This window comes from Lygodium microphyllum, chromosome 20 (assembly GCF_053477565.2).
Source record: "Lygodium microphyllum isolate KBCC chromosome 20, Lygodium_microphyllum_v1.1.10, whole genome shotgun sequence".
NCBI classification, from domain to species: domain Eukaryota; kingdom Viridiplantae; phylum Streptophyta; class Polypodiopsida; order Schizaeales; family Lygodiaceae; genus Lygodium; species Lygodium microphyllum.
In genome coordinates, this window is record NC_141154.1 from 73,962,569 (window position 1) to 73,989,998 (window position 27,430).

General features: G+C 42.4%; 1 protein-coding gene across 3 annotated transcripts in view; it reads right to left on the minus strand.

Annotated features, from left to right (window-relative positions):
• The window catches only part of LOC148019020 (uncharacterized), a 113,460-nt gene that overhangs the window by 18,216 nt on the left and 67,814 nt on the right, over nt 1–27,430 (minus strand). For all 3 annotated transcript variants that reach the window (XM_087701550.1, XM_087701549.1, XM_087701551.1), the window contains 6 exons: nt 13,469–13,619; nt 13,106–13,292; nt 12,814–13,021; nt 12,474–12,657; nt 1,871–1,972; nt 1,267–1,596 (listed from right to left, as the gene is read on the minus strand). In XM_087701550.1, coding sequence (XP_087557676.1) covers nt 1,267–1,596; nt 1,871–1,972; nt 12,474–12,657; nt 12,814–13,021; nt 13,106–13,292; nt 13,469–13,619 — 1,162 coding nt within the window. The remainder of the gene's footprint in view (nt 1–1,266; nt 1,597–1,870; nt 1,973–12,473; nt 12,658–12,813; nt 13,022–13,105; nt 13,293–13,468; nt 13,620–27,430) is intronic.

Below are 27,430 nucleotides of genomic sequence, written 5' to 3' on the forward strand. Positions count from 1 at the left end.
GTCTCGCACAACCTTGGAGCATGATGTCGTATGAGGCACTTGCAGTGTGTATGGTTCATAAGCCGTGACAAAAAGTTGAAAGCATGAACTTGATACAAAGTCCATGAGATTTCTTCTTACTGGCTGAGACAGCTGACAGAGCAAAAGAGAACAACCATGCTGTGGTTTGATTTTAAAAGCTTGCAAATCATAGTGCAGTGACATCAAACCACTTCTGTGTACACCAAGATCTGTCAGTTTCAGAAATCTACAGGCTCAGGACCAGCCTTATGCAGCATTTTACCCTAATTGCATGGCTTCATATACTTGAATAAAGATTTTTATCATTCACTTCTGCATACATGAAAGTAATCATGATTGCTAATGCATTTAACATGCTTAGCCTGCCACTTTCAGAAATCTACAGGCTCAAGATAAGCATTATGCAGTATTTCACCCCAGTTGCATAGCTTCAGTTACTTAAATGAAACTGTTATTTCAGTTGTGATGCTACAATATGGCATACTTCATTCACTTTAAATTTCCATGGAGGAGGACTAACAATCCAGATTTCCTTTATTTCAGCTTGGTGTGTTTGTTGAACAGACACTCAGAAATATTCTTTGTTTTCCATTGCACAAACATGGTGACAACACAAGGGAACCTGTCATTAACAATAAGTGGGAAAGGGGACACCATATTGCATGCCATGTGAGGGCTTCCCTGTTCATCAGGCTCTTAACCCAGTGCCTTATTGCCATTTAAATCTTCATAGATTCAGAGTGGCATCCTGCTGGTACTGTGAAACAGTTGCCTGAGCACGTGTATGAAGTTGACAGCACAGGGCTCTTGTCTCACCTTAGACAGAGAATAGGGCTCAATATTATGCAACAAGCATTCCCTTTTCTGCCCTCTCACTGGAGGATCTCCTCGAGAAACAGAAAAATGTCCTCACCATCTTTCTGATTTGAAGGCATGGATTCTAGGACAACAGTGTGCTTATAGTGAGCACTATGGGAAAACACACATATTGAGTGCACAGATTTCAGTATCTTGTACAATGCTGAGGAAAAATACAGAAAGACTAAGAAGACCACATAAGAGCTTAGTATAGTAAATGTTAAGAGAGAAAAGCATGCAGTTATTACAAGCAGCATTGGTGCAGCATAACCATTTAGAGGACTCGTGTAAGTTGAAGTGCTATACAAAGTATTTGAATCCAAGTGTTTTTGGAAAAGGATCTTAAAGCAATGGAAATCCAGTCATTTAATCACATTGGAAGCTCACCTCTTTTGTCATCTGAGCTGGTCGTGAACGCACACGCCGTGAGCGTATTGTTATATCACGCTTGCACTTCTGCCCAGTTCCAGTTATGACTTTAGGATCCCATTGCAGACTGTAATCTGAACCCCAACGGTCAAGATTGTAAATGCATATTGTTGTTCCTGTGCCCTGCTGAAACAAAGAAAATTTATGTCCAATGCTGTACTCATTGAAGGGTGAATACGCTTTCACAGCCTTCAACCTAGCCTCTGCCTCTTCCTGAGTATGAACTTGCAAGTCAAACTCCATCCATCCTCCATCCTTCCGATAGGTGATAATTGGAATCTCAACCTCCTGATGGATCACATATGGTCAAAGACATTCACAAGTTTCCTTATGCCTCGGATAACAAAAGCTGATTTATTAACTAAAACAGAAAGCTGTGTTGACCAATCAGCAACTACCATCAACAAATCAATTTACTTGCTCAATGAATCAGTGTTTGCTACCCTCAACAAATCAATCTCTCTTACACTTGCACAATATTGGAATTCTCAGCAAAGAGAAGAAAGATGTAGCTAGAGCATGTAAGAAATATTTAAGGCCTTTCATATGAAACTTGGCATACCTCCTTGTCTTCGTTTAAAGACCGGGATAAAAATGCTATAGACCGTGTTTCTTTGCTTTGTGTAAATACAACAACATCCTTCCCCAGCCTCATTGAGCCAGTCTACACAAAGACCAATTGAGACATCAAAAGAAGAATTACTCTCATGACCATAATTTTTACCAAACACAGACTTTAACCAAATGGATATTTGGAAAGAAAGAGAGACACCCTTATATCCCACATGCAAGAACAAGTTTGTGCTTTGATGCACTCGCTTATGACTAGTGTGGATTTGAAAAGGGACAGTGAACAGATACATGAATTCCTCACAATGCAGCCCATGACTTACTATATTTAGCCCACTATTCTAAATTTGGACAGACTCTTCTAGAGTTTAGGAGGCACCTGCTGTATATCCTTAAGAATTTCACTTGTTTTTATAAGCACTCTCTGCTTGCTAGAATAACAATCCCACCAGATTCAATCTTTTTAGTAAGCACACTTCACTATTGCTGGCTAAGATATCTATTCCACCATGTCTATCACAAAAGAAAGCAATGGACTCAAATTACAGGCCACTTTAAGCAACCAAACGTTTTCAAGACATGGCTTTCTAATTACATAGGGATAGTTCTCGACATGGTGTTGAGTCCAAATTTTCCAAAGCTTGATCCTATAGAAGTAACTTTTCCAGTAATCTGGTTTTAAAGGGAATTTTTTTTAAATCCAGCCACGTAGACATAAATACTAGACATCCTCCCCAACTGACTGCTCTTTAGATAGGATGTCTAGTGAAAAAGATTGTACCCGATGGAACACCAAAGACCTCAAATGGCATGATGTAGAACTCTCCTCAGAATTCATCTAATGCTGAATACGAATCCTCAACTTGCCAATTATTGGAATAGCAAGCTCAACATGACCAAGACAAGCTGAACTCGCCTCACATAGGCCCCATATCCTCCAGGGAGATGCCTAACTTTCCTACTAACTCTAGGGAGATGAAATTTATGCATGCTCCTGGATCAAAGAAGTTCAAGGCTTGTCTGATCTCTCACTTTGCCCCAGGCCCTATACAGCTCAATAGCATCTAGATTGGGCTCCTAATATAGCATGTCAAGGATAATTCAACTGCAGTTTTCATCATTTTGCCTTGTTACTCATCTTTCCTTTGAGCTGCTTTTTCTTATTAGGACAGTTGCGTGCTCTTGGACCTCTTCCTTCACAAGTAAAGCACTTGTTGGCAGCCCTCAAAGCCTCACATTGCTCATGCGTTTAATAACTGTTGCCATGATGTATATGTTTGTTTATTTGCTGCAGTTTTGGAATTCCATCCACCATTATTTGACTTAGAAGCCTTCTTTTCAAGTTCTGATTTGTTGGTCCTGTAACCGACAACTGTAACATGCATCACTGCATCAGCCACAAGAGCCATTTCTATCAACTGAAAGAGATCGTGCACTTTGGTCTTTGTACAATAGTCAAGGATACTTATTTATTTGTTCTTCCATGGTAACTTCCCTATAAGAACCTAACAGCCAGCAAAGCTTCCAAAAACTTTTTCTTGTACTCTGCCAAGTCTTTGCAATCTTATGCCCTCAAACATTCCATGCAGTCTTCAGTTCAATCTCAAAGAAACTAGTAAGCCATATGTTGCAAAACCCCTACTTGAAGGATACCTAACTTTTTGGTGCTTTTCCTGAACCAAAAGATTTTTCCACTACTGTTAAGCATTCCCTTAGAGGAAAGTAGATGCCTTAAGCACCTTGGACCACTCACTATCGTTCCCGCCTAAAAAGGCAATGTGAAACTGCCGGACAAAATCCAAAGGTTTAATCTTGTCTTACACTCTGCTGAAGGTCTCAAACTTTACCGATTTTCCTCTCTCAAGGATTAAATATGAGGCCATGGAAACATTACATGAGAAGTTACAAGAGTTGGCTCCTGTCGATGAGGCATATGAGGCGATTCATCATTGAATTGTGCAAACATGGAGCTCCTATAGCTCACCCATGCATGGACCACCTTTTTTTGTGAATCCTTGGTTCCAAGCCAAGGGTCAAGAGAAATGAAGTAAATGGGTGCTTGGAGGTTGATATTGTCTCATCTAGTGCCTAATCAAGTAACTAGACAGAAGATTAGAGACCAGCTTTTGGCCTACAAGACCTTTTCTGGCTCTTTTGATTGAAGGGGTACATGAAAATATAATTGTACAATTGGGGCAGAGCTTTGTGGAGAGAGGACTATGGTTCTAATGGCCCCTAGTTGTAGCAATTGGCCATTTGCATTCTAAGTCATACAGTCAATTTCTTTTTTCTTAAAAAAAAAAAATAATTCTATTACTAAAATCTCAGCAAAAAAAAACCTGATGTAAATACAAAGTACAAGGAACTAGAGCAACTAACTACATCATAAACACAATGGTTGTGTGGACAACCAATCTGGTGGGCTATAATGCCAACCCATTTGAGGGGTGGTGGGGAAGAAAATGCCCAAGTCCCATGTCTTTGGAAAAGCCTCTCTTCATGTTTGAAGCTATTACAAAGTATAGATTCTCATATCGCTTCAATGAAGAGGACTGAAACCAGCATTCCTTCTCAAAGAGGGTAGTGAAAACCTAATTAAGTACTTAATTACAACAATTAATAAATCAACAAAACTGAAATGTACACTTTACCATAATAATCTTGGACATTGGTTACCTTGTTGGCCCCAAAATTGGCACCCCTTTCGGTAATTCTTTAATTTATATTGCTATTGGATGGAGCACAACTGAGATTTCTTGATCTTCTCATTGATCCAAAAGCCCCTTATTGTCACAACCAAGTAGCAAGCCTTTTGGGCAATTTGCCCCTTCATCTTCACCCAAGATTTGTACAAATTGGCTAAATGTTGCCCCAAATCAAAAGGGCTGGGCTGGCATTTGAAATCTCTGAAAATTCCTTGAATTTCAGCTACTGATTTCAGTGTACAATGCCTTTGTCTGTTGGCACGGGTCCCAAGGTAGCTACTAAACCCTAATTTCTGCAGAGAATTAGGGTTTATAATAGAAATCTTGCTGCTGTCCACCAAATCTGACTAAGAATGCTTTTCTGAGCAATGCCGAGATTCTTAGAGGATAGGCTAGAGAAGGTGAGTAAATGCTGAGATGAGAGAGAAATCAGAGTTTCCACGCGAGAAATGCTTCAAAAAAGCATGCTGCCCTCTCTAATCAGTATTAAATGCTGTCATCTACTGCCTGGAGCCTCAAACCTACTTTCACCTACATTGAATGTTGTCGCCAATGGCCTTTGGTGTCATAAATGCTGTCACATGCTGCTCTTGGCTCTCTTATAGTACTTAGCTGCCTCTAGCAGGTGTCTACAACGTCCAAATCTGATCAACAGCACCTCCTTCTCTTTCACAACCACCATTCACACTAAATGAGTCTCTCTCAGCACCCAAACAGCCTTCTTCCCCATTGCAAGGTATTTTTGCCAAGTGGCAGCCTTCTTATCCCATTTTTCAGCAATTTTCAGCCAATATATGAATTTTTAGAATTAATTAATTCTAAAAATTAAAGTCAACCTTTCTAACCCTGCCTAAAATTAAATGTGCCCATCCACAATTAAATTGGCTAGGCCATTTCCGGCTACTTTCGAGGATAATATCTCTATGTCATAATCTTCAGGCCTTTCAAGCAGTAGCTTCCCTAAAAGTAATTAAGAGAAACAATCAGTATACATTTTTAGAAATGAAATGTGATCCTTCTCAAACTTTAACATGTTCCCAACATTTTCACTATCAACATTATCCTTAGTAAAAACCCAACAAATTCCCCTTTCAACTTTACATCAAGCATATGAGTCTTGCCCTTATGCTGAATAATAATCATTTTTGTATGTGAATCATCACTGCGAGCATACAATGGCACCATGGCATAGCAAGCAAAACATCACAATCCTCAAGTGGAGCAATAAAGAACTCTTCGTTGTCCACATATCCTTGAATGTGCAACCGAAGTTTTCCAATGAGCGGTGTGACAGGCTCTACATGGCCCTTGCATGCCATTCCAACTTTCCCCATGAGTCTCATCTCATCCTCTTTGATACCTAGACAAGTTGCCATGTTTGTAGAGATGACATTAGCTTGAGCGCCATTATCAAAGAAGATCTAAGCACACTAATCTCTAATTTTGCCCCATGCTCTACATAACTCAATAGCATCATCATTCGGTTGATCACTAACAACATCAGGCACCAATCCAATTGAGGCTTTGGGCTTCTTACCTTAGGATCTCCTTGATTTTCTGATTTTCCAGCTTTCTAGCTATTAGGGAAATCCTTAGCTATGTGACCCTCATATTCACAAATAAAGTATTTATTTGCAACCATTAATTCCCTATGTTGTGCAAGTTGATTCCTAGGCCTTTCTTTGATGGTTTGGGCTCTTCTTAGGCTGATTTTCAGATCTACCTCTTTTCTTAACCTTTGACGACTTCTTGTTTGGCTTCTCCCCACCTGCTAGGAAGACCGAATCTTACCCATATAGCAAAGCATTGGCTATAGCAGCAATCTACAAGAGTTGAGACATGCTAAATGCATTGGATTTAATGCAAAAATCCATGATTTCTTTAGGCAACGAACATACATACCTTTTCCACTTGCTCATGAAGAGAAACCGGACAATAAGAAGTGACGGGTAGCGATACATCCCAAAACTTCTTATTGTATTGCTCTAAATTCTTGCATTCCTTTAAATCTAGCTTATTTCAAGTTGTCATGATGTCCACCTCAAAAGTGCTTGTCAACCAATTCGATGCAAACATTTTCTTGAATTGTACCCATGTTGAGAGTGCTCTTCCTTACATTGAGAGCGTGGACCACCACTACAAGGCATTCCCATTCAAGAAAGTAGTTGCCTTCCGAATCTTAGAGGATTCCGTGAAGTTTCGCTGTTGATACCATAGGGGTTGTGCTATACATTTCCGTATGCGGTCCTTGTCCAACCATTGCATAAAAAATCATACTACCACCAAAGTATCTTGGCTACCCTATCATTGCATGTATGTTTGGCTATAAAAAATCCATTGGATTGGCATTTTCATCATAGCCTTGCATTTGCATATCTTGCCTTATACATACTAACTAATTTTCTTCATTGGCTTCTTTAGCAACTTCCAGTGAAGAATTTGGCACTATCTTCAATGCACCTTGTTGTTCTGAAGGTGTAGAAGATTGACTTTTTCTTCTTGTCCTTGCTGTCCTTCATAGGAGCATTCAAAAATCAAACAAACTGAGGATCCTTTGCCAATTCAGCAAAGAGCTTTGATGTTGTTCTTATGTGATTCTTGAATTGGTCATCAAATTCCTCTTCCCCTTGTTGGTCATTAGCATTATTTTGCCTTAAAGACCCTGCATCCTGTCCAACAGCAACATTTTCAACTTATTGTCCATCATGTGAGCCTTATCCAAGATTAGGCATTGCGTTTCCTTCTTCTCCATGTGAATGTTCATATTGAGAGGCATCATCACTGCTTGATTCTATCTCATTGAATGAAGACATCTTACTGTAATTACTCAGTTGAGCAAAAAAACAGCACTAGCACAAAGCTTTGGCTTGCAATCAAGTGCCTTGGACCCACCAAATCAAAGGATTGAGTATCCTAGCAATGAAACCATGAAACTAATCTTCCTTCTCGGAGGGGGTGGTGAATTATTAATTAAGCACTTAATTACAGCAATTAATAAATTAACAAAATTGAAACGTATACTTTACCATAATAATCTTGGACATTGGATACCTATTGGCCCCTAAAATTGGCACCCCTTTCAATATTTCTTTAATTTATATTGCTATTGGATATAGCACAACTGAGATTTCTTGACCTTCTCCGTTGATCTAAAAGCCCCTTACTATCACAACCAATCAACAAGTCTTTCCGGCAATTTGCCCCTCGATCTTTACCTAGAACTTATACAAATTGGATCACAATTTAGGCAAATGCTGCCCCAAAGCAAATGGGATGGGCTAGCATCTTAAATCCCTAACAATTCCTTGAATTTCAATTGCTGATTTTAGTATACCATGCCTTAATTTGTTGGCATGGAATCCAAGGTGACTACAAACCCTAATTTCTACAGAGAATTAGGGTTTACAATAGAAATCTTACTACTATCCAACAAATCTAATTGAGAACACCTTAAATTGGTTGAGAAATGCTAAGACTCTTAGAGGATAGACTAGAGAAGGTGAAAGAATGTTGAGAAGAGAGAAAAATTAGAGTTTCCAATGAGAAATGCTTAAAAACTATCTACTTCCCTATCTGATCAGCATTAAATGATGTCGCCTACTACCTTGAGTCTCAAACTTATTGTTGCTTGCATTAAATGCTATCGCCAGCAGCCCTTGGTGTCATAATGCTGTTGCCTGCTGCTCCTCGCTCTCCTATAGTAGTTGGCTACCTCGAGTACATATCTACAGCCTCCAAATTTGATCAACAATATCTCCTCTCTCACAACCCACCAAACACACTGAATGAGTCTCTCTCAACCCCCAAACAACCTTCTCCTCCATTGCAAGGGTATTTTTGCCAAGTGGCAGCCTTCTACTACCATTTTTCAACAATTTTCATCCAACTAATTAATTTTTAGAATTAATTCTTTCTGAAAATTAATTTCAACCCTTCTGACCCTGCCCAACAATAAATGTGTACATCCACAATTTAATTGGCTAGGCCATTTGCAACCTCAAGTGATCCCCAACCTTATTTCACCCTTGATGAGACACAAATTAATTAAATATTGCCTAGTCCCTAATGCCAACACTAACACTTATTGGCCAGTAAACTATCCTAGGGTCAAACTAACACCAACCTACATCCAAAACCTAGCTAGCATAACTTGTTGCAACTTTTTCCTTTGATACCCACTACTTCCTCGAGGTCCTTAGCCTGTTACCATGAAATAACTACTATGTGTATCACATGTTCCTTACAACCTTGCATATTTGATTATTAAATTAATCAAATGTTACTAGCAAAAGCAAAGCATCTTAAAAATTTCATATCCTCGTGATAAGAACCAACTCCTATGGAAAGGGAAAATGATTTGGTATTTGTTTTTATAAACTTATGAATGCTACACAATAGTACGGTTGCAAAGCATGATCCTTTCACAAAGTAGGAGATGTAGCAAGAAGAGAAGAATTGAAATGATGCTCAAAGGGATGCACCACTTGATGGTACTCACGGTCATATGACTAGCACTTCAAGAGCAGCTGGGCCAATTTCTAACCATGATGATTTTTAGTGGTTTAGTTGTAGCCTTGAGGCTTGTTACGGCAATTGACCCTTTGGGGCATGCTTGCAATATTATTGTCAATGATTGCACTTGCAATTGCTTTTCGACCTTAATGTTTATAGCCTTGTAGGATTCTTGGCATGTTGCTTGCAAGTTAGTTTACTATTTATAGCATATGAATTTTACTAGCTTCTCATTCAATGCATATTAGTTCAACTAATAATATTGACTCTTTGAGTCTTGACCTTTTTGCCTACAGCTGCTAATGCCGTGTCTAATGGCATTCAACCATTCTACATCAATCTTTAGGCTTTCCATGGATTTTGTTGAATGTTAATAATCTGATTATGGCCATGGATTTGAAGTTAAAATGTCCTATCCTTGTGTATTATGTCTTGTCATTAGTAATATATACGAATTATGAGAAAAATAATGAAAAAGTGCAGTTCTATATGTATTTTTAATGCCATCCACATCCCCTTGTCTACATGCCCTAGGTTTGGAATCCCCATCAATGTTCCCATCCCTGTTTCTCATCTCATGTTTCAATGCTGGACATTGCAGCATGGGTGACAAGAGATGATAGATATGGAGAGTTTTTCATTACATATGTAGATGCTCAATATAGTATGAGCTTAACTGCTTATTTAGAAGGGCAGGGCCATCAAGAGACTTCTGAACACACAAAACAGGAGATCCCAGCCACAGACCACCAGCTTATTCAAGCCCATCCTCCTCCCTTATCATCCACCTCACAGCAAGCGCTCACATACAGTGTACCTCAAACATCAGACCTGCACAGCAAGACAAGACTCCCTGAACACAGACCACAACATTGTGAGAGATCTAAAATGCATACTTCTAATATACATATGCCCTTCACTACCCCATTGAAAGATGAGGACACCTAAGAATCAAGAACTTCTATAAAGCCCTCTCCAGATCTAGCATTCTAGTGATCTGTTAGATTCTACCCTGTACTATAGCTTTACTTGATCACTTTGTACCTGAAACTCATGTAAACTATAGACCAATCTCACAAAGATAGTACAGATAGCCAGAAATGAATCGCATAATAAATATGTCACTATATACAAGATCCCCCTTTTCTTAATGTATAATTCAAAAGAGCATAGGCCACTGACCCAAAACGTAAAAACAGATAAGGTAGGATATCTTGACGATAAGATCTATGAGCCCAAAAACCCATGCACACATGATACATCAATCCCACCAATAAGGCTACAAGTTCCAACTTGAAGGATTAAAGCAATATATAAGCCCTCCTGCTTCATTGAATGTCATAACACAATGGACAAAGAATTTCTATCCTTTTTATAATTTTGCATATTTAATTGTTTAGTAAATTCATTTTCTTTGCACTTACCAAATATAAAGAAAAGTGTATTAGAGCTTGCCACGCGGTGGTCATACTTTACGGTAAATCCACACAATGGGTTAAAGAAAAGATAGTACATGCTTCCACCTAAATGATCCGATTGGGCGCCTATTGATTAAAACTCAAGCATATCAAGACCCACACATAGAAAGAAGTAATGCCTTGAAGTGTGAGCTAGATCAGTCACAACAAACAATTACAATCAACAAGATAACATGATCATGAAATGTTTGTACAATGTGCATGTGTAAACTAAAAGCTTAAAATACACATATATTTGCATAGAAATTTTGTCTGAAGATTTCAGTACTATTTTAGTAATGAATCCATTAAGAGCTTTCAAATGACACTCATATTAGGGGGTCCCTAAATTTTAGGAGCCTCGGATTGGTCTAAAAAATGAGTCCTAAAAAATAGAGATAGCAGCTTAAAATAATGTTTTATGTTCTGACAAAGCTTACTAAATTTGGTTGTTTCTATTTCTAATAGCACTCAATCCAAAAAGAAAAGCCATAGATAAGAGAAGTGTAATGACACTTGTTACTCAAGCTTCCAACTGTCCTTCCACTTGTCCACCGCATGACAAGTGCACACTTGTCTTGTTCAACTCCACTTTCCCTTTTTGCACTAGCTCTCTCCTTTCCCCTATAGAGGGAGCTTCTTTGTATTCATTTTACATCACTTTTCTTAGCTGTAAACTCTCATATATCAACTGAAGATAAGCTAAAGTTAGCACCATCCATCTACATCATCATCCTCAACTCCACCATCGAATACCCCCATACTCCCTTTTCTTTCACTAATGTTTTACAAAAAAAAGCCTGTAAATTCATTACAGCCCTTCCTTCTTGAGCTCTTCTTGCATTTCAAAAAGAAAAACCACACCATGTATTACTAATCAATGACAATGAAGAAAGACTGATTTTCTCTCTTTCTATTCACATCTTGAACAAAAATTAGTTTTCTTTTCTATACATAGCAAGTAATATATGTGTACAGATACATCTTTGCGTGATCTTGTTAGAGTGAGAACTCTCTCTCATAACTCTTTGGTTGATTGTAACTAAGCTTTCTAAAGGACTTGGATTGAGGAAAAATACATTTGTTCGAGGAGGGTTGCTCATCTTCAACCCTCAATCGATTTTGTCTCCATTATATTTGCATTTCTATGGCTGTAATTACACATGAGTATTATAATTGTTGAGAACACTGCATTGTTCGGGGTGTTTATATCAAATGCATGCATCACACTCCTCTCCACTAGAGAACAACAAAGGCACAACTGCATTTCTGTGTTTCAACAGCTCCATGTTACACTTGATATACAATCTTTTTCACATGGGAGAGGTAAGACCACAAAATCTAAATATCATTGCATGTTACATGGCATTTGTGACTACTTATTCCCTAAGATGATGTTTGCAATGATATTAACAACTCCCAGGTTTTATTGTCCCCATTCTGCACCATTTCTAGTGTTTGGCGATAATTTTTATTGCTCCTATGCTTGCCATATCACATCTATATCAGATATAAATTGATCAGACATAGGGACAACAAAGTACAGAGCCTAACAATAGTTCAGACATGAGAGCTCTCCAGTACCCTTGCACCATGTATGATACTGCATATTTTGTCATGCCCACTCTATGGGAGTTTGTGGAAATTATTCCTCATGATTGTAGTCTTGTAGCATGCTGGATTGGCACTTGCTGCATTTCATTACACACACTCAGGACATAATATATTTTGTGTACTCAATGGTCTCATAGGCCAATTGGCTACTCCCCTTCCCTCTTCTCCTCCCCCCTCTCTCCGATCCTGACCTTGGCCCCTCCCCTCACCTTCCTCCCTGCCCTCATACATTCAAGGCTCCATCCAGACACAAAGCAAGAAAACAAATTAAAATCTTTATTCTGTGCTTCAAAACTACTCTGCACACCTTAAAGCCCACTCCGAACCGTCCAATAAAGTCTTCACTGTCAATATCAGGCTTCTTGTGACCAAAGGAGAGCATGCGCACAACCTCAGAGTGGCTCATACCAGTCCCATTGTCTGTCACAGATAGAACAGGTATGTGCACACCTGCTGCTTTGAAAAACTCTTGTTCAATGTTAATATCAAGCCTGCACAAGACAAACTATCAAAAAACAACACAAAACATCGAGATAGCTGCATACAAGAGATGAACGTTATGGTTTTCCCTTGAAAGTGTACAAAAGTCTCTATCCCACAAAACCAGCTCCAAAATGACCAGATGAATGTCAACAGCCAACTGTTACCTTCTAGCTTGTGCATCTCGTGCATTATCCACCAGTTCTGCTAATGCTCCAAAAATCCAAGATGCATGATTTTGTCCTAGAGTCTCAAGATAACTAGGATGGGTTTGAGCAAATCTAGGTTTCTCATTCAGTGGCTTTCTTGTTGGTTCCTGTATGATTGCACTTTGGTGACTGCTTTTCTGGGAACCTGAAACACCACTTAACTGACCTGTGAACAGTATCTCTCTCTTAGATATGCACAAATGAGTACAATCCCAGCTTGACCAAAGGAATAGAAGAAACCCTATCCAACCTGCAGTAACATTCCAATTTCTGATGGGAACGCTTGAATTGAAAACTGGTTCCAGTGGAGAGATGAATTTTTGCACTCCAGGACTTTTGCGTCGGTAGCTTACAATAACAGGCTGTTTAGGATGGATAAAGCCATTCGGAGGTGGATTTATGAGCAGTTCCCATCCCGGAAACACTATTATAGCAACCTGAAAGTCGAAGAAAGAAGATTCTTTTACAAGCTCCAAAACAGCAAATGTAATGAAGAAGATTATATATTAGAGTTTGGTAGAACTTGTACAAAGTCGCCTTTGTTATATGTGGTGAAATTCGCAAAAATTCCCCCAAGATTCATGGTGGTTGGAACAATGAGAAAGCACCTCACCTTGTGATGTGTCATCAGAAATGTAAGAAAACGTTGCCATTCTCCCAGCCGTGCTGGATTGGGTCCCAAAGGATGAAACTCAAAAGTAGGCAGGCTTGAAAGTGGAAAAATTGAATCAGAATCAAAATTGTGAATGATCAAACTGGATGGCCTGTCCAAAATTTTCCCGAACAAGTTCAGAAAAAGGTGTCAAACCAAATAAAGAGAACTACATGTGATAGCACTCAATAAAGGTGCCACTACTCAAATCAAAAGATGTGCTATACATTTGAAACATTTCCAGAAATTAAGTAATGATAAAATGCTTAAAACAAGGAATTTGCTATTCTACCAAACACAACCAAATGAATCCAGAAACTATCCTCCCCCTATGTTTTGTAATCATCTTTCTTTGTTCGACATAAAACTCTCTGTCATTTATCAGTTTCGAATTTTCCAACACTACCACTTATTAAGTCACAACTAAGTACATAAAGTCAACAGATATGCTTGCTAAACCTGAGGCATTGCTTTACATGCTACTCAGAGAAAAATATAGATGTCTTTATGCAGGAGTACAGGGCTATGTTTTATCCAAACTACTTACGAAATATGTGCAAAAGGCTTCAAATTTGTCAAACCTTCAGTATGCCTGTTTCCAACACAAAAGGTTGCAAGAAGACAACTCAAATATATGATAATCCTACTACTCTTTGAGGACAAGCTAAGCCACATTCTTTCCGACTCAGGTGAATTATACAAGATTATAATCCTTTGATTACGATGCATCTTGAGACCCTAAGCTTGCACCGTGGAGAATTGGTTCAGCAACCGTCCTCATTGGCAGGTATTGTTGAGACAATAGATGACCAATTTATTTGGACTTTGAAAACATCACAACAGTAAGTTCTACTTCCTTTTCATGGTTCCATTATTTATGGATTAAGAATGTGATTGAGCAAAATGTCATTCGATAATTGTTTTCTCAAGAAAGGATTTCTCTTGCGATTTTGATTAAAACAGTACATAGTTTGGTTAAGAAAGCGGGTGTTTTGAGGGTAAATTTTTTTTGTTATGTTATTCCATGGCGTGTCTTGTTATCCGAAAAAGGAATTTACATCTCTTGCCCAATTTCAATAACAGCAAAGCTCTTCTTGTGTACTTTATCCTCTTTATAGAAGCTTCTTGGCAAGGTTCCTTTTATTCCAGAATTCTAGTCCTTTAACACTAGTCAAAACATTTGTCATATCATTTCTTATGGGATACGGGTGTCTATGCTTGCACTTCCAGATGTCATCATGGATTGGATTCACCTAATAGAAATGCTTAACCATAGTATGTACAAAGATCTCTCAATGAACCTTGGGAAGATGAAGGTCATGGTGATGAACACCATGCAGGTTTGGGTGACTAGATGAGAGCTCCAATTCAGTTTTGTCAAAGACCCCATTGAGATTGTCAAATCATATGTATATTTGAGGGTGAGCTTCAAAGGGCCACAATTCTCCACTCAGTTTTGTCAAAGACCCCATTGAGATTGTCAAATCATATGTATATTTGAGGGTGAGCTTCAAAGGGCCACAATTCTCCACTCAGTTTTGTCAAAGACCCCATTGAGATTGTCAAATCATATGTATATATATTTGGGGGTGACCTTCAAAGGGCCACAGTTCTCCATGCAGGAAGCTGCAAAGACCAGGCTTGCAATAGGCACACTGATGCATGCACATGTACAGTTTTAGGGGCCACACATCAGACTTTGGCTTTTTGATACATTGGTTATAGTGACATGTCCATATGGAGTAAATCTGGGGACTTTGCCTTGACCTCTAGAGGCCAGAGCCATCTGTAGGACAGGATAGATGAGATAGAGAGTTTTATCATGGTGGCAGCCCATGGAGAGACCACTAGATATGATGATAGCACGTATCATCTGGAGCAAGTCATTAGTATCCCATGAGATTATTAGCATAGAATTGGGTGCCACATGCATGGGCACAAGGAGATACCCTTGTTAGTATGACCAGATGTGCACCTTGCTGAGCCTACATGGGATGAGAATAGAAATTTGATTATATCCTCGACTCTCTGCACCTCAAACTTACTCGTCCAGAGCTAAACCAAGTGATTAGGATGGATATTGTCAGGTGAGTTGCAGAGAAGACCTGGATGAGCCCAACGCAGCAGTTGGGTATGAAGATGACACAGTATCAAACACATTTCTTGCACCCCTCTCAAGATGGACTCATCATGCACCCAATAAACATGGAGGTACACATTTCAGACTCTCTCAGCTGTGCCATGGTCAGATCCACACTTCATCACACTGACTATGAACAAAGACAGAGATATAGGGGGCATTGCACCAGAGAACCACATCTGCCAACTATATGGGGTGAAGGCAAAGTCAGAGGGCAGTATGTGTACCAACGCACTGTGAATTATAAAATCAGAGGGTGATAAATTGCCCTTTCCAAAGGGCATTGGACCTTTACAACAACCCATGGAGTACAAGGACTAGACATGTCTCAGGTTATCCTTGCTTGAGCTCAGGCATCACAGAGACCCTCCTAAGAGAGGGGCGTGGCATCTCCAAACCCACCGAGATAAGAGGGTGCTGACAAACTTCCTCGCCAAAGTCTGGCCCAGAGCTTCATCGCCTCCATTGATGGTGAGCTCTCCGGATCTAGAGAGGTCCTCTTCACAAGGAATCACCCTGGAGCGAAGCCATATCACCTGCCACAAGACATGTAGATACCAAGACACTTCAACCTCTCTATGCTAGAGCAAATGCTGCAGCACCATATGAGAGAGACTTGAGATGACCATACTTTACATCATGCTTCTGTCGTCAGGATGATCACTCTGGCTCTATTTTACATTGTCAGGATGCTGGGCAATGCTGTGAGTGCTGGAATGTGGTTGTAATACACGTACATGTGAGCTCTGAGGCAGTCGCCAGTATTCTAAATGCAGCCACAGTACCTCTGAATGCAGCTATTAGACTCTGAAGGCAGTAGTGAATGCCTGAATAATCCAGCTGATGCTCTAAATGCAGCCAAGAAGCTCTGGAAACAAACATTCAATGCTAACTGAAAATAAAAATGTAGTTGTTAAGGCATAGAGGCATTAGTAGAGATTGATGCTACACTGAGAATGCAATTTGTGAAGGCATTTTCAGACACTGAAACAGCGAACACCTCCTGCTGTAAACAGTGAATGCAGTCTTGAATACTTGTGTATTTACACTGAGGGCAATAAATAGTACACAGTGAATGCACAGGTTAACCCTTCTGTAAACAGTGAAAGCAGACTTGAACACACTGGTGAATGTATGCTGAATGCAATAGTAAACAATGAATGGAAACATGAATAGTGCACATATGGAAAACAAAATTGGAAGTTGCACACAATGTAGAGAATTCAGCCAGGAGCATTGAGAAGAATTCAGGCAACAATGTTGACAAACAAGATATGCTTCTCATGCCTATGAAAATCCAATAATTTCATCAGCAACTCCAGAAATCTACTATTTCCCTGGGCTCAATGAGGGCGGGGAAGCTCCCCCCAAGCCAAAGATGACAAAATGCATGAGAAAGTGCAACTAATAATCAGCAAGGAGTTTGTTGTCACCAAAATGTCAAATGTGAATCAACCCTTGATGTTATTGATTATCTGTGCATGACATTATTAAGAATGCCTTAATTGTAATACCCCTAGCTCTAGGCATCGTGACCATTGCACTGGCAAAGATGGACATGGACAATGGAAAGTGGACACAATCTAGGCCTTGTCTACAACGGCACCTAGGTAGGACTAAAGAATAAGCTTAAAACCTTTGAAACTATTTTATATTGTTAAAAGAGTGAAACTTTCAATGCACGAGTATGCGCAGCAGAACTTCAATTTATTAAAGTTGGACCAAAGTTTGGGTGGTGAACTTAATTAAATGAAAGTTTGGTCATTTAAAGGGCAGCCAAGGCATAAGAGCAGCTCATCAGTTTTTGCTTATCTAAAATGCATTTGGAAAATAGTTCCTTGCTATTTACATATACATATATATTTTTTCATTTATTTATTATTTATTATTATTATTTCTTCCCCGTAATGGATAACTTGTATAAAATCAATGACTACAAGCGTACAAAAAGTCACATGACTAAAAGAGTACAAAAGTCACAGCAAAGGGGCAGCAGAAATTGCTTATGCCAAGGGATGAAATCCTCCTTCGAAAGAAGATTAGTGTGCCCAATAAGGTCCAACTGCCAATGTAGGAGACCTTTTAGCTTAGCAAGGTGTCTCTGCACACCAAATGTGGAATCAAAAACAAAAGCATTCCAAGTTATCCAATTATGGCAACACCCCCAGAAACGGAGAAAAGGAAACAAAATCTTCATATGTAGTTGTGCCAAAATGGAGTATATGGGCCGAGCAAGGACCCAATCAAAGGGGCGCAACATGCCAACCAGGGCTCTCCAAATATTGGACAAAAGGGTCCAGATTTTGTGAGCCAAGGGCATGAAAGAAAACAAGGAGGTGAGAGGATTCTATAGCACTAGTGAAATAGAATAAATAGTTGCTATTGGAAATTCGGCATTTCACAAGTGCCGTCGCAAAAGGAAGCCCACCAACCATCACACACCAAAGGAAGAGTTTACATTTATATGGTGTCTTGTTAAACCATCCTTCCATGACAATCATTTTCCGCCAAGCCTGAGATTTATATAGGCCCCAAACAATATTGGCCTTAGTGACCAATGGTGGTCCTTAATCAGAAGGTGATACACTCGATTACCAAAGCCTTTTCCATATGGAGTCGACCTGCAAGGTCCCAATCTTGCCACTACAAACGATCAGAATCAAGGGCAAGGAAGGGCTCCCTGGTCACATAAGTCCTTATATCCTCAAGGGATCCAAAATGGTATGGAAAGATCTCTCTCTCTCTCTTTGTAAAAGGTAATTGTATTAATTACGAAAAAAAGGTACAAGTTTACATGATTACAAAATACACGAGGGCCCTAGGCCAACGTGTGTAAAATCCCAGAACTAAGCCACGAAAAAGTTACACAAATCATGGCAAAGACCCAGAGGAAATTGCCATATGCCAGGGAAGCAAGTCCTCCCGAGGGAGCAAGTCTGAGTGCCGAATGAGATCTATCTGCCAATGCAAGAGACCTTTAAGCCGGGCAATGTGTCTTGATACATTAGAGGCCGAATCAAAAAGAAAGGCTTTCCGCGTGGTCCAAATGTGCCAGCATCCCCAGTATCTGAAAAAGTGGAATAAGATCTTCATATGCAACTGTGGCGGTGTGGGGTAGTTTGGGCGCACAAAAACCCAATCGAAAGGAGTTAGTGAGGACCCCACCACTGCGCGCCAAACTTGTGACAAGAGTGACTAGATATTCTTGGCGAGCGGGCAAGAAATAAATCGATGTCGGGCTGATCCACAGTAGTGGTACAGAAGAAACAATTGCCATTCGAGATTCTACGCTTGGAAAGGGCCAAGGCAAGAGGAAGACCACCAATCATCACCCGCCAAAGAAAGACCTTGCATTTGAAAGGTGTCTTATTCAACCATCCCTCCATCACAGTTGCCTTCCACCATGACTGAGATTTCCGCAATCCCCATACAGTATTAGCTTTCACACCCAGCCATTGATGATCTTTAATGAGAAGATGATACACCTGATTAGCAGAGGCCTTTTCCAGACTCAACCGGCCTGCAAGGTTCCAGTCCTGCCAAGGACGATCCACAGCCACGGCAAGAAAGGGTTGCCTACCCCGAAGCACCGACAAAAGCTGTTCCCATAAATCACGGTATCCGCGCGGGATCCTGAAAAGTCTCCTGGCAGTACGAAACGATGCGAAGACATTGCAAGTGGCAAGGGTAGCATCCGCAACTGAAGTCACACCCAAACAAGCCATGCAGTTAAATCTTGGTCTGAGCTCATGTTTGTCTTCCCATGAAAGTAATCTCGAGACTGCCAACAATTCCAATTGAAAGGAGTTAGTATGCAAACGGTCCCCCACTGGATGCCAACGCGCCTTTTAGAGTACCACTTTCCAGGAGCCGACCAAATGCAGTAACAGAGAGGAAGAGGGACTGGAAAATCGAGAGTCTGCATTAAGGACATGCCACCAAGAGCCCCGAAGTCGTGTATTACCATGGTGTAGCCCGCTGTCCTCAAGAAAATAACAGGCTATAATGGTCCACTGGTGATGATCCACACACATGGCGCGAAAAAGAGACCAACGAAGAGCCAGTATATGAGTTTCAGCATCCAAAATAGCTCCACCACCCAGGCGTTTAGGGGTACATGTATGTGACCATGAAAACCACGAAATACCTGCTTGCAATGAATCCTTCTTCCATAACATGAAACGAATGGGGCGAGTGAGAGCCTTCAAAGTAGTAGGAGTCCACGGCAGCAATGGCAAGAAATATGTGGGTTGAGGCAGACATGGAATGGCCATGCTTGTTACTTCCAATACATAAAATTCACTGCCAGTTTTTGTGAAATCCACTCTAGTAGTTCCTTTGGTCAAACATCCACCCCCAATGGGTATCCAAGATGCCTGACAATGGAGCCACGGGAAACAACCTGGCCCTGCCAGCCCAATGACTGTAAATCAAACTCTGTGCAACAGAGTATGGCTGATTTAAAGGCATTGATGCGAAGACCAGAAGCATGACCAAAGAGCGTCCAAACATCTAATGCCTTGCGAATGTTGTCCTTGTCCGCACGCAAAATCATAAAGCTATCATCAGCCAGAGATTGGCTAATGAAGTGCTGTCCCAAAGGAAGAGACAATCCGACCAGCTGAGCACAAGCTGCCATTGAAGATAACATTGAAAGAACCGGGTGAGTCGCCAGGGCAAAGAAGAGAGGACTCAAAGGGCAACCCTGTCTGACTGAGCGTGCAAGGACAAATGGCTCAGTAACCCCACCATTGAGCATAGCTCGTGAAGAAGCCGCAGCACTAATGATGTAGATCAATCGGGACATCCGAGTACCAAAACCCATAGCAGACATGAGTTCTACAATGAAAGACCAATCTAAATAGTCAAAAGCCTTTTCCAAATCCAATTGAATCAATACCACTTCCTGACTGGAGTGCCTCGCATAGTCAATAGCCATTTGCACATTTAAGATATTATGTAGAATGTTGCAGCCCTTAATGAAACCATATTGGAGAGGATGCACAATAGCTGGAAGGTGCTTGTGAAGCCGATTCGCCAGCACTTTGGAGAAGATTTTATACATCGAACCCATCAAAGAAATTGGTCTCCAGTGTTGCAGCATTGACGGCGGCGAAGGGACCTTTGGAAGCAGTTTGATAAGGCCTTCTTTCCATGAGGAAGGCATGACCCCTGTTTCCCAAACCTGCTGAAACATAGCCGCCAATGGCTTCACCAGCTGGGTGGCCGAGCTCTCAAAGAATTCATTAGTGAGACCATCCCAACCAGGACTTTTATCCTTAGGCAGGTGTAACAAAACATCCATAACCTCCTCCTCGCAAATATCTGCCTCCAAAGTACCTTGCATATCAAGTGGAACCTGCTGGCAGACCAGATCATGGAAGACCGAGCGTGCATGCGTAACCTGGCTAGAAGGCGACGGAGAAGAACCAAGAAGATCCATAAAATAATTTATGCATATATTGACATTGGTCTGCGGATTAGTGACCATGCGATCTTCTGAATCCTGGAGTCTAGTTATATTTTCTCGAGCATGAGAAGCATACAAGGCGCGAAAGAACTTATGAGTTTGACAGGCACTATCTTGCAATGTGTCAGTCAAGTTGTGCAACTTGGCCTGCTAATAAGATTTCAACTGAAATACTTGAATATGATGAGCCAAACGCATCGCCAGTGACAGCAGAAATTCATCATCTGGGGTGTCCACCAGCAGCGAATGGACCAAAGCCAGTAAGTCCTCTGCTGCATGTCGATGCCGCCGACAAATAGAGGCATGATGGATCCCATACTGCCGAGCAACCCGTTGCACATTAGAGAGCAGCCGTGCAAAGGAAGCCAAGCCCTCAGAGGCGAAGTCCAATAAGAACCTCTCAATCAATTGCTGCATATAGCCCTGAAAGATTGGATGCTTCAAATAAGACGAGTTGAAACATAAAGGGAGTCTATCCAGCAACTGCGTAAAAGGTGCAATAGGTTGCGCAAGCATCTCAAGCTGGAGGGGGAAATGGTCCGACAAGGCATATTGCTGCAAGGCTTTCATTTCCAGCATCTCGGGAAGAAAATCATCCCCCTGCATGATATACATTCGGTCCAACCGCGACCAAGTAGTTGCATATTGTGCGGAATGAAAAGAAAACCCTGAAGAAGAAGGGTGGAGCCAAGACTAGAGATCTTGCTTAAGTACGTGAAGAGCAAAGGCATTCCACACCCGACTTTCCGGAGCATCCATTACCGAATGCCCTGAAGTGGACTGAGAAGAGTCAACACACATATTGAAATCCCCCATCAAAAAACCCCTTCTGCTAAGTGACATGGAGCTCTGCAAAGTCGTCCAAAGATCCTGTCGGGATGTGAGGTCATTCGGAGCATAGAGGCCCAGCAATCATAAAATCTCTCCTTCAAATAAAACTTCGATTACCAGAAAGCGGCCTTGTACATCATTTTTAATAAGAACAGGCAGGTATTTCTCATGGACAATCATAAGCACGCCCGAATAGTGCATAGTATGTGTCCTTGCATAAAACAGGCGAAACCCATGGCAATCCACAACTTTTCCTGCTTCACCGTGACTCTTGTGCTCAAACGCACACAAGACATCCCACTGGTTCTCATGCAAGATAGTCCACATGGCATGTTGCCTATGAGGAGAGCAAATGCCTCGCACATTCCATGTGGCTATCTTCATATATCTTCAAAAAAAGAGAATCAGGAACGAGGCACCTGTTGCCTTGATTTCAGCTTTTCCGCGAGAGCGTCCAGGACACCCTCATCCAGAAAATCAGCTAACACTGCAAAAGAATTCTGGCGGCCTGCTTTAGAGGTAGATGGAATATCCATTGCCTTGGGAGTGGAACGGGGATAACGACGATCCCATGGTGTAATCACATTACCTCTAGTATCAAACGCCAGCTTAGCAGGTGGGCCCTTTGGACCGTCTGTATAGACTTTCCTTGTAGACTGATTACGGGGGGCAGAAGGAGCCATAGTACGCGCAGCATGCTGTGAAGAGAACATTTCTTTCCTGCGCATATACGTGCGCACGGAATCCTGTGAAGCATTAGGACCAGAATCTGCCAGACCTGCATCCAACTTTTTACCTTTTTTTGGACGTGCCTCGAGCCAATCATTGCTACGGGAATCCAAACCTAGGACCTGTTGTTTACCTTTATCCACAACATTAGGTGGCTGGGGGGCCTCCTGTGCCGGGGCATCAAGCACCATGTCATCCTTAGGCAGCACAACATGCGAAATCTCTGGGCATTTGGCCATAAAATGCCCCAATTTACCACATGAAAAGCAGTGTCCTGCAAAGTTGCCCCATTTCAAGCGAAAGTGCAAAGGATGCATGCCAGAGCAATTGAGGCGAAGCCACGCAGGCCTTTTCCTGGCAGTGTCCCATAACATGCATAAACGGTTTCGATTCATAGCCCTTAGGCTTGGGGGAACCAGCACCGTTCCCACAACTGCCATCGCATCCTTTAACAATGGCCAATAGACTGCCGGAAAATTTTCCACTTCCACCCAGACCGGACATTCTCGTTGAAGCAGGCGCTGAAAGTATGCCATAGGGCGCCATGGCACAGCATGGACCAAGCGGCGATCAAAGAATAATGGCAACTTGGACAGGAGCTCAGCCCGATGTGTCTCTGATTTCAGCAGCACCTCATAAAAGCCGCGGGGTCCAAGAAAGATCTCCTCAACACACTCCCCTTGTAATAAATGGTGCAACCACTGGCGAATATGGGAAAGCACTGGGATCCTGCCGGTGAAGAAAAGTATAACTGCACGGTCATAAAACACCGAAAAAGACCGCAAGAATGATTTTGGGTCCACTGTGGCTTCCAGCACTTCATCAGTTCCCGAGTCAAAAAAAGCTTCATGATTATGCTGGACATAATCGCCAAGCAGAGTATTGGCAAAGTCCAGCAAATGCTCCCAGTCAATCTCCTGCGAATCTACAAGATCAGAGGCAACCTGCGCATAGGAACGTTCCTAAGGGCCCATTGTCTCGTCAAAAGTATGCTTGGAGTGTTTGCCCGTAGGCGGCAGGTCAGAACCAAAAGGCATCTCCTCCGTGCATGGCACCATATCCTCCGGCTCCTCTGTATCAAAATCAGGACCAAGGGCTGCCACCGTCTAGTCGATAAAATCCATATCCAAGCCAGCCATACTACTGTCCTCTCTCTTTGTCAGGGCGCGTAGCCAAGGGCAACGTCGCAGGTCCGCGGGGCAGGTCAGCCAGGTCACAGGTCAGCCAGGTCACAGGTCAGCCGACGTCCCGGGTCCGCAAGGCAGGTCAGCCAACGTCACAGGTTCAGCAGGGCGGGTCAGACGAGGGGCCAGGCGGGCGCACCGACACAGGGAATCACCGGGCAAGTCGTCGTACAGACACAGGGACCGCCGGACAGGAAATCGTGCGCGCGGGGGCTCGCAGATGGTCAGATTGACATCGGGCAGGGGTCAGACGGGGCGCGAACCAGGGCGAAAGGGCGCGGACCAAGGCGGACAAAAACGGCGCGAACCAGGGCGGACGGGTCCGAACAAGCGCGGACGGGTCAGGCGACAGAGGCAATGGGCCAGACGAGCGACGAGAGGACGGGCGCAGAGTAGGGTTCAAAGCTCACTCCCCGCCATCGCGTTCCCTCTCTTTCTCTCTCTCTCCTCTCTCTCTCTCTCTTCTGTGTGTGTGTGTCTCTCTCTCTTTTTTTTTTTTCGTAAAAGGTAATTGTATTAATTACGAAAAAAGAGTACAAGTTTTCATGATTACAAGATACACGAGGGCTCTAAGCCAACGTGTAAGATCCCAGTACTAAGCCACACAAAAGTTACACAATTGATGGCAAAGACCCAGCGGAAATTGCCATATGCCAGGTAAGCAAGTCCTCCCGAGGGAGCAAGTCCGAGTGCCGAATGAGATCTATCTGCCAATGCAAGAGACCTTTAAGCTGGGCAATGTGTTTCGGTACATTACAGGCGGAATAAAAAAGAAAGGCATTCCGAGTGGTCCAATTGTGCCAGCATCCCCAGAATCTGAAGAAGTGAAACAAGATCTTCATATGCAACTGTGGCGGTGTGGGGTATTTTGGTCGCACAAAAACCCAATCGAAAGGGGTGAGAGAGGATCCCACCACTGTACACCAAACTTGTGACAAGAGCGACCAGATCCTCTTGGCCAGCGAGCAAGAAATAAATCGATGCCAGGCCGATTCCACAGTAGTGGTACAGAAGAAACAATTACCATTCGAAATTCGACGCTTGGAAAGGGCGGAGGCAAGAGGAAGACCACCAATCATCACCCGCCAAAGAAAGACCTTGGATTTGAACGGTGTCTTATTCAACCAGCCCTCCATCACCGTTACCTTCCACCATGACTGAGATTTCCGCAAACCCCATACAGAATTAGCTTCAACAGCCAGCCATTGATGATCTTTTATCAGAAGATGATACACTTGATTAGCAGAGGCCTTTTCCAGACTCAACCGGCCTGCAAGGTCCCAGTCCTGCCAAGGGCGATCCACCACAAGGGTAGGAAAAGGTTGCCTGTCTTGAAGTACCAGCAGAAGCTGCTCCCATAAGTCATGGTAGCCATGCGGGATTCTGAAAAGTCTCCTGGCTGTACGAAACGATGCGAAGACATTACGACTGGCAAGGGTGGCGTCCGCAACTGAAGACACCCCCAGACGGGCCATGCGGTTAAATTTTGATCGAAGCTCGTGTTTGTCTTCCCACGAAAGTAATCTTGAGACTGCCAACAATTCCAATTGAAAGGAGTTAGCATGCAAGCAGTCCTCCGCTGGATGCCAACTCGCCTTTTGGAGCACCGCTTTCCAGGAGCCGAGCAAATGCAATAATAGAGAGGAGGCGGGGCTGGAAAACCGAGAGTCTGCATTAAGGACATGCCACCAGGAGCCCCGAATTTGTGTATTGCCATGTCAAAGCCCGTTGTCCTCCAGAAAATAACGGGCTATACTGGTCCACGGGTGATGATCAACGCACATAGCACGAAAAAGTGACCAACGAAGGGCCAGCATATGAGTTTCAGCATCCAAAATAGCCCCACCACCCAAGCGTTTGGGGGTACATGTATGTGACCACGAAATCCACGAAATACCTGTGTGCAATGAATCCTTTTTCCATAACATTAAACGAATAGGGCGAGTGAGAGCCTTCAAACTAGTAGGAGTCCAGGGCAGCAATGGCAAGAAATATGTGAGCATTGGCAGCATAATTATTTGTGCCACTTTGAGGCAGACATGAAAGGGCCATGCTTGCGACTTCCAATACATAAACTTAGCTGCCAGTTTCTGTGAAATCCACTCCAGTAGTTGCTTTGGCCGAACATCAACACCCAACGGGTACCCAAGATGCTTGACAATGGAGCCACGGGGAACAACCTGACCCTGCCAACCCAATGACTGTAAATCCGACTCCGTGCAGCTGAGAATGGCTGATTTGAAGGCATTGATGCGAAGACCCGAAGCATGACCAAAGAGTGTCCAAACATCCAATGCCTTGCGAATGTTGTCCTTGTCTGCACGCAAAATCATAAAGCTATCATCAGCCAAAGATTGGCTAATGAAGTGCTGCCCCAAAGAAAGAGACAATCTAGCCAGCTGATCAGAAGCTGCCATTGAAGATAACATTGAAAGAACCGGGTGAGTCGCCAGGGCAAAGAAGAGAGGACTCAAAGGGCAACCCTGTCTCACCGAGCGTGCAAGGACAAATGGCTCTGTAACCCCACCATTGAGTATAACACGCGAAGAAGCCTCAGCACTGATGGTGTAGATCAATCGGGACAGCCGCGCACCAAAACCCATAGCGGACATAAGTTCAGCAATGAAAGACCAATCTAAATAGTCAAAGGCCTTTTCCAGATCCAACTGAATCAATACCACTTCCTGGCTAGAGTGCCTTGCATAGTCAATGGCCATTTGCACATTTAAGATATTATCCACAATGTTGCGTCCCTTAATGAAACCATATTGAAGAGGATGCACAATAGCTGGAAGGTGCTTGTGGAGCCTATTCGCCAGGACTTGGAAAAGATTTTATACATCGAACCCATCAATGAAATTGGTCTCCACTGTTGCAACATTGACAACGAAGGAACCTTTGGAAGCAATTTGATAAGGCCTTCTTTCCATGAGGAAGGCATGACTCCTGTTTTCCAAACCTGCTGAAACATAGCCACCAATGGCTTCACCAGCTGGGTAGCCGAGCACTCAAAGAATTCATTGGTGAGGCCATCCCAGCCAGGGCTTTTATCCTTGGGCAGATGTAACAAAACATCCATAACCTCCTCCTCACAAATATCTACCTCCAAGGTAGCTCGCATATCAAGTGGAAGCTGATGGCGGACCAGATCATAGAAAACTGAACGTGCATATGTAACCTGGTCAGAAGACGACGAAGAAGAACCAAGAAGATCCTGAAAATAATTCCTGCACATATCGGCAATGGTGTGTGGATCAGTAACCATGCGACCTTCTGAATCCTGAAGTCTGGTCATATTTTCTCGAGCAAGAGAAGCATGCAAGGCGCGAAAGAACTTATGAGTCATGCAAGCATTATCTTGCAAATTGTCAGTCAAATTGTGTAATTTGGCCTGTTGATAGGATTTCAACTGAAATTCTTTGATAAGATCGGCCAAACGCTGCGCCAGTGATAATAGAAAATCATCATCTGGGTTATCCACCAGAAGCGAACGAACCAAAGCCAGTAAGCCTTCCGCTGCATGGCGACGCCGCCGACAAAGAGAGGCATGATGTATCCCATACTGGCGA